Here is an 11,823-nt window from a genome sequence, read left to right as displayed (position 1 = left end):
TGGGTTTTGAATTGAAACCTTTAACCGTCCTCTGTCTAGACTTTCCGGCGACCTCTGAGTGTCGTCAACTCCTTTGTTGCCCTGGGTTCAACCCACGAGCAAGCCTTGATAGCCTCTCCTTGGTTCAGCCCCTCGTTCCCATCCAAACTCTAATTCTTCGTCTCAGTTTTCTCTCAAACCTCTCTGTAATTCTCTCTGCCTCCACTGCTCCGTGAATAGGGTTCTAAACCCTTGGCAGATACATAAGGTTATATATATAGGCAACTTTAATTAACCTAATTTTAATTATACTTTAAGAAGGAAAAATAAAATAAAATAAAACTAGCTAAGTCGGCTACCCTAATCCAACGTGAAAATAAACAAAACCCTAGAATTATATCATACATTAAATAATGATTAATAATACAAATTTAATTATTAATAAATACTAATAATTAAACTAACCCTATATACATATATACCCATATATACATGTATATACTTCCATGGGTAAAAACTGTACCCATTTACACTATCCAAATAGTCCGTTGATCCTATTCAAGTCCAACTCCGTTTAAATAAAAATAATACATTTAATTTAACATTCAATTTCCACATAAGTATATAATTCAACTAAAACAAATAAATCAAGTTAAACAAATAATTATAATCCACATAAGCAATTTAAACAATAAGCAATTTAAACAATTAAACAATTAGCCAAATAATCAAATAATTAATTCAGTTAAACCCATACCAGGAAACCACATAAACACATAGCTACATAAGCACTGAAAATACAATAAAATAAAATCATTAAATTCCAATTATATCATTTTTAAAATTAGGGGTATTACACCACTTGTCCACTAAAATCAAGTGGTAGGTCCCCCCACTCACAAAATCCCACCTTTGAAATTTTACACCACAAATATATACATAATTTATAAACATTACAAAAACATCATCACAATACCATTTCAATTTTTCACTTTCTAGCCCACCTTTTCATTCCTCTGATGCACTATATATATAGGGGAAAGTCTAAAAAACACCCCTGTGGTTTTAAATTTGTGCGACTTACTCCCATATAGTTAAATTTATTTATATAAATCCCTACAAGATATAAAAATGTGCAATTAAGCCACTTCCAGTACTATTCCGGTGAGAATTGAACACCAGTTGGTCATGTGCATGGCACATGACCATTTTAAACCCTTTATTCCGGAATTGCCCTTTTAATATTCCTTTATTACCCCTCACCATATATATATATATATATATATATATATATATATATATATTTGTATATATTTGCATATATTTGTATATAGTATCAGGGAAAGTAGTTCAAGTTACAATAGGCTCCATTGTTGAAAGTTTCAGTTGATCTTTTCTGGCCTTTTGATTTACATGGTGAGGAGAACGCGATCTGGCACAAGCTGCTTCAGGGTTGGTTGAAAGTGCCTCAACTTCGCTAGCGCTTTACTAATAATCTAATAAGTGGAAAGAAATATGGGCTTTGAACTTCTGGTTCTTGTAAATTTTGTAGTTTGCAATGAGAATAGAGATAGAGGCGAATGGGGAGGCTGAAATGATTTGCCCTAAAACAAATTATATAAAAAAGATCATAAAAATATTAACCAAATAGGATTTAGTTTGCAAAACAAGAATTATAGACCTTGATTAGTTGATTTAGAAAAAAAATTAAAACAAATACATACAAGGTAGCAGTTGCAGAGAGAGAGGGGGGCAAACTTGAGAGTTGAGAGACAGGGGCTAAAACTTGCGACCGGCGAACCCGAACTGGAACAGCAGGCGATGGAAAATGAAAGATATGGGTTTTGATTTTTTGAACAATCTGAAATGGAAACTGAAAGATATGGGTTTTGATTTTTGGAATAATCTGAAATGGTAAGTGAAAGATATGGGTTTTGATTTTTTGAACAATCTGAAATGGAAACTGAAAGATATGGGTTTTAATTTTTTGAACAATCTGAAATGATATGCCGATATGGGTTTAGATAGGTAATAGGTTTTGAACTTTTTTTTCCTAGTTGGTTTTGAACTTTTGATTCTTGCAGACAGATAGATATATGGGTTTTGAACTTCTGATTTTTGTATGGTTTTGTAGTTTGTAGTTGCAGAGAGAGAGGGGGCAAGATCTGAGTCGAGAACGAGAATAGAGATGGAGTATTGATAGAGGGATATTTTAGTCTTTTCACATTTTATGTTATATTATTAATTTTTTTAAATCATAGATAGAGGGTTATTTTAGTCTTTTTGTAGCTCCGGTACCGGTCAATTGTGGTCAACGTCCAAAATGCACTTATTCGCACCATTTTTAAAGTATAGGGGAGGTGAACAAACAATGGGAGGTTATACGCACTATCTCGATATCACAGGGGTGTAAAACGCACACGACTCTATATATATTATATAGGGTAAAGTGCATTAAACCCCCTTAAACTATACCCCAATGAGTAAAAAACCCCCTGAATTTTAAAATGAACAAAAACCCCCCTTAATCTATTCAGTTTGTTGCACTTTACCCAATCCGGCAACTGGCCGATCAATTTCCTTACACGTGAGTGGCCAAATTTATGTAAATAATCATACAATTATCAAATTAAAAAGACTATAATACCCATAAAACACCCAAACAAGCCCTAACTAATTCACACATTGTCTTTTTCCTCTATCGATCTGTTTGGATTTACAGAACAACAATAAAAAATTAAAAAAAATTAAAAACCCATTTACAGAACAAGAAGCTTGGATTCATCCTTGCCGGCCGCTCCTCTCTACCACCGCATTTCTTCCTCACGGCCGAGCCCTGGTGAAATGAGAGAACGGAGAGATCGAGCAATGGTGAAATTCCCTTTCCTGATTACTCTAATTGAGTCCAATTAAAGGGCATTCAAGTTTTGGGTTGCAAGAATAGGAGATCTTGTGGCCGCGCGAATTGATTGACTAAAAGGGACGATAAATCCGAGGAATCTGTGGTTGGGATCAAAGTGGTGGATGTCGTCTAAGGAGTGTTTGGATAAGCCGAGAAATCTGATGCTCGGATCGGTAGGTCGCTTCTGCCATAGCTCCATCACAACCAGTTCATCACCAACGCCGACCTCTTCCACAGGCCGTATTGGTTCCAATCAAATCTTAAGAGCCATTCATCAATACCGACGGTGCTCCTTGCCCCAAAACCCTAATCGTCAGTTTCGCTGTCGTGGGTGAGACAACCCATCTTCACCGTAGATTGAAGATTCGCAAATTAGGGAGCACCGTTGTAAAGAGAAAATGTCGAAATGGCTATGGAAGGTGGACCTATGCACCATCACAGTATTGGTGGTGGGTGGTTGCGGTGTTGGGATCCCCACCTCGCTGGCGTTAATATTCTGGGTGTGCTCCTTTTTGGTTCTGGAGGCTCGTGTTCCGCTCCGAACCTCGCCGGCCAAGCTCGCTGGCCATGCTGCTATCTCAATAGCCGAACCATCCATAACCAAGCACATCGCCGTCCGTGTTCCGAGCACATAGCCGTCCTCCACAATTCACCATCGAGCCCCCTTGAGCTTACCGCTGCCTCCATCTGCAGCTGAGCTTTTTCTTCACGGCCGAGTTAACCGAGCTCCGCATTGTCCGAGCTCTCATCACAGCCGAGTCTTTCGTGCACAAGCCGCCATCATCCGAGGCCAAGCCATCCCGCCGACGTGAAATTCCAAAAATTTCAATCCATTGACCCATTAAAACATAGAAGATGGTGATGATCTCTCATAGATGTTGCCTTCTTTCTTTCTAATTATTTTTCTTCTATTTCCTTTGCCATAATTTATTTGGTTTTCTCTCTGGTCTCTTCTCTTCTCTCTCTCTCTCTCTCTCTACGCTCTCTGGTTTGGGTTGCGTTTGGTGAACAGCCTCTTTTGGCAAGGAAAAAAAAAAGAAAAGAAAAGAAAAGAAAGAAATATATAAGTTAAAACGACGCAGTATTTGATAAGGATAAATTGGTTTTTTATTTTTTTTATTTATTTTTTTCTTTGTACTAGAAGATGATGTCATAGGATAAATTACAACAAAATTACAGTTGAATTTTTTTGAAGTTGAAAAGTTTCTTATAAAATCTCAATAATTGGGGGAAGTTTTTTTTGCACTTCGGGCACACGCATAAATGTAACAAAACTAGTTTAACCCATCAAGTATCTCTTTGTGAGCCCGCAAAAGCCATCATCATAATTTCCATTTCTCTCAATTTCGCCACCTGCCCATTCTCATCTCTATCTTCTCACTTTAAAAATCACCACGTGCACAATTCAACGCCAAGCACAATTCAAGGCCAATTTCAATGAATCAAAAAGTGGACCCCACATTATCATTATACATTACCATTCAACATTTGCTTTCTCTCTTATCTCGGCCAGCCCATCCATCCATTATGCCTCCTTCAAAAACGATATATATATATATATCAAAAAAATCAATTCAAAGTTTCAAACCCATTAAGTCATCACCAATGGGACCCGCAATACCATAACTATTTCCTTATCTTTGCTTTTCCCATTTCGCTGCTACCTTGCTGCCATGTAACAAATAAAAACTCAAATTAAAAAAAAATTTTGAAATATCAAAACCCAATCTTCAATTGATAAGTCTCCAATTAAAACAAAATAATTAATTTTGCAAATCAAAAATTAAGAGATAAATATAATTTAAAATTTTAAAAATTCGAATTGTCACAATATATATAATGAATCAAATAGGAAGGCCAAAAAATAAATCAACAAATTTGCAATTACTAAGAAAAATAAAAGTAATGGAAAAAGGAAATAACAGAAGCTTGCCTTCGAAAGGTGAAATGAACACCTAACTAATATGAAACAAAGTAAAGCCAAATGAAGTGGGCAAATTTCATACTCGAATATGCTGACCAATAATGAACAGAAAATTATGATTGTATACTCAAATTTCATACTCAAAGTTTGAAACTCTTTGTGGCATCTTGATAAAGGTTAAGGATTGTAGGTTTTACCTTAATTAAATTCTTCCTTCACAAGCATTTGAAGAGACAATGAAAAATAAAATTGTCATAATTTGTTCAGGTTGGTGAAGAATCTACTTTTCAAGTCTACTGGGGCAACATGTTTTTGAAAATTATTATTTTATAGAAACAAAAAATATTTTTATTACTAGAATAATTGGGACTTGCGAGTAAGTCTTTGAGAGTGGACTTCTGCTTATTGGTCAAACTTCCACAGAGGAGTTTCGAAATATTAGACTGAATAATATCACATTAAATGTGAGTAGAGTCATATATTGATTTCAATTAGGTGGGGGACTGTTATAACTTTGAAAGCCATGTGCAATTATTTGACAAATATCAGGTGAGCAATCTAGATAGGTCAACCCCCTCCCCCCCAACCAAAAAATTCACGTCAAATCTAAATACGTCAATCGAGTAAAACTCCCCCCCGCCACAACCAAAAAATTCACGTCAAATCTAAATAAAAAATAAATAAATAGATATATATAAACTGGGGTGTTAATGATAGCTAAACTTAATTTTTTATATTGAACTGCGAAACATTCAATCCATTACAATTAATATAATAACATTCCCTCTTGTTGAAGGTTTTAACACCAGTTAAATCGAAATCGTTAATCTGGTATCACGCCACATGTCAGACCTAAAAATTTCATCCAAATAGACTGCGTGAACCAAATTATTAAAAAAAAACTATATATTTATCTATACAATTATTAAAAATGTATTATTTATTTATTTATATATATTTCAAAATCCTTATAAGAAGTGTCAAATCATAGGACCACCTTCTGAGGCTTTGACATATTCAAACCATAAATATATGACCTTTGATCAGTATCCCGTCAATCCAACATATATCAATACAAGACCCGTCACCCATGTAATTCAATAACTGAAGAACGGCCACTGACCATAAATCAAACCATAATCCTCCAACGCCATATAATGTTACTGCCTATAGCAATGTTCTATATCCAAAAAAAACCTTGAACTAAATCAAGCCAACCCAAATGGGTTCTTGAGCAAATATTGTTTGAAAGCCTTAGAACTCAAAATGTCCATCTGTCTGTTCATCATCCTCGGATTTAGTGTTGGGTTTTCTAGCATTAGCGGTTCTGAATCTGCTGGCAATGCTTTAAAACAAAGAAAACTAGCTGCTGATTCTCTTTGTCCATTGAACTTTGATGATCTTACAGGAGCGGTCAATAAAAGCCACTCAGGGCTGAACCGCAAGTTTGTGGATGTCCCAACTGAGTGCCATTCCCTTCTTCAGGGATTTCGCATAGTTCGATCACAGTACCTTCGAAGCACTGGCTATTTTTCTGTTCCTCCTAAAGCATCTGATGCATGTTGGGACTCATTTCAGATCTTCGTTAGTGATCACCTTGGAGGGTTCGATGTGAGATCCAATTGTGGGGTTCAAACTAGTTGGATTTCAAATAGTTGTATGAATATCTCAACTCAGGCACAATTTGAAGCCTTAATTTCTGAGCCACAATTGCATGAAGTTAGGCGTTTGTGCAATCAATCCCTTGGGCACAACTCAACTTGCGCATCATGTGTAGCTAGCTTGTCAAGTATCCAAGAGGCCTATTTTGATGGCACTGGAATTGGGAATGTCACATATTGTATTGGGTACCCATTCATGTATGCTGCAGCTTTTGCTTCTCGGTTTGGGCCAACTGATATAGGGACTGCCAAGTGTTTGTTCTCCTTGGATCTCACTTCAGCTGTTAACAGCACTAAGAAGCACAAGACTCTGCTTCGTGTTGTGACAGGATGTGTTATTAGCTTCTCGGGGGTACTTGCTGCATTATGGTTTCTGTGGAGATGGCACAAGAAAAGGAGGACGAAGAAAGAACATGTTCATAGAAGCGCGATAAGTTCAGCTTCAGCTTTGGGATTGATTAGTAAAAGTATTATGTTGGTCAAGTTCACAATTCAGGAAATGAAAGAGGCTACTAGAAATTTCTCTAGGGGGAATCTAATTGGAAAAGGAGGATATGGGAATGTTTATAGAGGCATTCTAGAAGATGGGTCTGAAGTTGCATTGAAAAGGTTCAAAAATTCTTCTATTTCTGGGGATGCAGTGTTTACACATGAAGTAGAGGTCATTGCCAGTGTTAGGCATGTGAACCTTGTTGCATTCAGAGGGTATTGCACTGCAATGGATCCTCTAGAAGGGCACCAGAGAATAATAGTGTGTGATTTGATGCATAATGGAAGCCTCTATGACCATCTTTTTGGATCACAAGAAGCAAGGCTTAGTTGGCCGATTCGTAGAAAGATTGCACTTGGAACAGCACGCGGTTTGGCTTATTTACACAATGCTGCTCAGCCGGCTATCATCCATAGAGATGTTAAAGCCAGTAACATTCTTTTGGATGAGACATTTGAACCAAAACTTGCAGATTTTGGCTTGGCAAAGTTCACACCAGATGGATTGTCACATTTGAGTACTAAAGTGGCTGGAACCCTTGGTTATGTTGCCCCGGAATATGCTTTGTATGGGCAATTAACAGAGAGAAGTGATGTATTCAGTTTTGGGGTTGTGCTTCTTGAGCTATTGAGTGGGAAAAATGCAGTTTTGTCTTTTGATGGGGGTCAAGCTCAGCTTTTGACAGATTGGGCTTGGTCACAAGTGAGGGAGGGTAGAGTGATGGATGTTATCGAGAAAGGTATTCATGAGTTGGGCTTGCCTGAAGTAATGGAAAATTATGTTCTGATTGCTGTTCTGTCCACTCATCCACAGTTATATGTTAGGCCAACTATGGAACAGATTGTAAAGATATTGGAGAGTAACCATGCTATGGTTCCCCAGACTCCAGATTGTCCACTATCCTTTATAGCAGAAATAAGTGATATAGAGAGATCACTTACATGTACTCGCTCGGGTTCTTCCTGTAGCATGGTTGATCACCACCCATTTCACTTTGACAACCTGCATTCCAGTTTGAATCACAGGGAAGATGAGGAAGTTACACTTGCACATGCAGTGTAAACTACTTAGACTTCTTGCTTCCATTTTAACCATACACAAAAGACTAAAAGAGTCAACTATTTTATTCCAGAGAATTAGAGCTTGTATTATATATATATATATATATATATATTTTGTTTTCTTTCTATACTATGGCTTAATTGTACTAATATAATTTGATTCCAAACTTGTAAGTTAAATAGCTTGTAACAGCAGAATCTGACATATATATCAGAGTGGCATGTTCAATGTCATAGTGATCAAAGTAGGATGAAATTTATTTTTGTAGTCACTGTTGGGATAAAGGCAAGGATAATTAGTCATCTACGAGAACATATGGAAAATTATGTAGAAGCTTGTGGACAGTTGCTTGTATGCATATATGTTCATTTACTTCACTACTGTGAGAACTTTGGTTTATCATCGGTGAAGGATTCCCCTTTTGACACTGAAACCATTAAAGATTCAACTGGATACATTCAATGAATGATCTTAATCAAACACAAATCATCTTTTCATGGAATTGCAGGATTATATAACACTTAAAAAACTGTCTGTCGCTTCTCATTTAGATGCTTTTTAAACAACTGAAACTGCAAGATTTATTGATATCTAATGATTGCTAGTAGCTGAATGACACTTTGACATTAAACTCATACAAAAGGACAGATCAAACTTTTTTGCGAAATTATGGGTTTAGTCTAATCCTCTATTCGGTTAATAAGAAACCAGATGCAAGGAAAGGGAATAATGCCACACCAACTCAACTAAGATCAGTCTTGTACATTTACTTGAGGAAGTTAAACAAAAGAACCTGATGTTAATTTATTTTCACTCTTTATTTTTTCTTCCCTTAGTTTTCTCAAAACTAAATAGAGCTAGAAGGAAATGAAAAGAAGCAAATAGGAAGTGATGATAAGAGATACATACGTTATAAGTGGAGAGGAGAACAGGTGAATCCAAGAGCTCAGCTGGGCTTAACAGATAACAAAAAAATTTACATTATTCAACCATTAAAGGATCAGCACATATATATAAAATAAAGAACAATTATTATAAAAAAAAACCATTAGAGAATCCTCAATGAAAATTTTACTAGTTTTTATTTATTTTTATTGCAGAACAGTTAACATCAGCACATTATCTGACTTTACGCTTTTTACCAAGATTTTGGACAGACTATTGTTGCTTAAAAAGTCAGAAAATGTGCTGATGTATATCTCATCTGATTCTGACAGTAATCTGAAACCAAGAGCAGTGAATAGTTAACATCAATATATATAAATTGAATCAAATATGAAGGCAACAAAATTGCAATTACTAAGAAGAATAAAAGTAATAGAAGAAAGAAATAACAGAAGCTTGCTTTCAAAAGGTAAAATGAACACCTAACTGCCAATATGAAACAAGTAAAGCAAAATGCAAGAGTTTTTGTTCTTGCCTTCAGTTCACGGAACACTCTCCCCCTCCCTTCCCACCCAGCAAATGAAGGAAAAAAATAAAAATTAAAAAATTAAAGAAAGAAAAAATTCAACACCCGATCCAAATCACAATCTAATGCTATTATATGGCATTTGCTAGAACTGAAATTCTTTAATTTGTTTGGAAAACGATATCTAGAAAGTCAGTTTATCAAAATATCTCCTTTCGAAGTACTAGATTCACAGATTTTACAAGAAAATCATGTCTTTTGTCAAGAAAACAAATAGATTGGGATGTCCTTAGATTAACATAGAAGGCGACCTTATCACAATATCTTTTTACTCAACAAAGTTCTGACTAAATTTTGCTTTCTGAACTGATATATAGAGTGGTCAATGCAAATCCGAGCAAGACAAGAAAGCGGATTGACTAGTAATTAGATTAAGGCATTTTATCAAACAGCTCAGACTTATAGTTAGTAAAAACTTTATTTTAAAGACATTGAACAAGAAACCAAATAATTTTTTTAATTAAAAACTCATACGTTATTATTTTAGACCAGCATTACCAACAACTATTTGTTGTATTGATAAATTAATAGTCATAAATATGTATTTAGAGTGCAGATCATCTACTGCCACATCTAAGTGCTTATGGGCTTCTCAGAGAATTTAACCCTCAATTTCAACAATTTCAACAGAACTATACAATGGCACCAAGCATTGCAACAAAAAGATGTAATTAAAATCCAGAAATTACAACAAGTCGCAACTGTCCACTATAACAATTATTAGAAAAAAATAAAAAAATTAAACTGTTAATAGGATAATAAAATCTCCAGCCCTTTGGCAATAAATCAATCAAACAGAACAACGTTAAGAGGAAAAATGATTAATCCAAAGTAGCTTTATATAAATTAATTAAAAAAATCAGAATAATAAAATCCAGAAATTAGAGCTCATTATCAAGGTAATATATAACATTAAAATCCACATGTATTTTAGAGAAGAAATGTATCATACCTAAGAATCTAATCAAACTCAATCTTCAGCCAACAACTAGTGGATATGACCTGCAATAAGGATATAATGGTACCAATTAATTGTTAAAGCTAATAGGCTGAGGAAATGTATGTGACTGAAGAGGAATTTGTTGAAAGTAAAACTGACATGAGTTTAGTAATCTCGCACAACTCATGGCGATAATATGTATAAATGTGTGTGTGTATATGTGTTGTGAATGATCGAAGAACTGATCAATATGATAATTGATTCTCTATGACCGAATCATCGAAGAGCTCAACGGATCTGTTGATTTTCCATGGGCCAATGGTCGAAGATAATAGATACAATCAAGTGATTAGGGTTCTGCAATGATCAAAGAGATGAGAGAGAGAGTTCTGCCGAGAGAACCATCCAGACTAAGAGGGTTATTTGTATTTCATTTCAAATTTGGTATTTCATTTTTTTACAAGCGCCAAACATACCCCGAAAACTCCGGAAGAATGCAAGGAGGGTGATTTGTCCAACAGTCTGATCCGGATGGCAAAGTAATCGGATATAAGAGGATTATTTGTTCTGTTCTATTCAGATAAATAGGTATATAGGACTGAACATAAATAGGTATGAGTATATAGGACTGTAACGACTCCCATGGCAATACAAAATATACGTAGGATTTATAAATAATAATACGGATCATAGTTACAAAATAGGTCAAACAGTTCACTAACCCATCAAAACCTATGGAGTAATATTGTTCGTCACTTCCTTTCCCAAACCTGAAAAATGTTAAAATAATGGGGTGAGCTTAAGCTTAGTAAGAGGTGTCTAAGACACACCTCTTTATGACCCCGTGAATCCACGTATAGAATAGAAATCAAGAGAACGGGATCATATTATATCGAGGATGCAATCCATATCCACAATATCAAATATAAACACAATGTCATCCAAGTCACAAATACACCATATATGCCAATGAAGTGCAATGTCATGCCCATGTCGCTTACCATTTCCAAAACAATTCCGTTTCAACTTCCAAACCGTTAGTGTAATCCGACTCAAGACACCTTTAGGGCGTCACGAAAGGGAGATTGACTAACTATCCACGACCACAAGGCACCTCCAAGGCGTCACATCCGGCCTAGTTAGCCTAATCCCTAATCATCTCTAAACTACACTAACACCACGGACCACTAGGCGCCTCCTAGGCGTCTGAGTTTTCACAAACACTATTCCAAAAACTTTTTCCCCAAAAACAATTTCATTTGTTTTTAAAACAAACCTTTCTCTTATACTTTTCCCAATGAATACATGAATGCTTCATGCTTCCGAATGCCAAATTCAACAATAAAATTTTACATGCTCTTCTACATCAACATCATTTTTTTATTATTATTATA

General features: G+C 35.6%; 1 protein-coding gene across 1 annotated transcript; it reads left to right on the top strand.

The window, feature by feature from the left end:
• Window positions 1–5,848: 5,848 nt before the first annotated feature.
• On the top strand, window positions 5,849–8,250 carry LOC132299773 (probable LRR receptor-like serine/threonine-protein kinase RKF3). The gene has a single exon (XM_059796586.1). It carries the CDS (start codon window positions 6,072–6,074, stop codon window positions 8,016–8,018), a length of 1,947 nt encoding a protein of 648 aa, XP_059652569.1. The 5' UTR covers window positions 5,849–6,071; the 3' UTR covers window positions 8,019–8,250.
• The last annotated feature ends 3,573 nt before the right edge of the window (window positions 8,251–11,823 follow it).

This window comes from Cornus florida, unplaced genomic scaffold (genome assembly GCF_030987335.1).
Source record: "Cornus florida cultivar Cherokee Brave unplaced genomic scaffold, ASM3098733v1 CherokeeBrave_3.0.0_Hap2_Chr03, whole genome shotgun sequence".
NCBI classification, from domain to species: domain Eukaryota; kingdom Viridiplantae; phylum Streptophyta; class Magnoliopsida; order Cornales; family Cornaceae; genus Cornus; species Cornus florida.
This window is presented reverse-complemented; position numbering and strand designations above follow the sequence as displayed.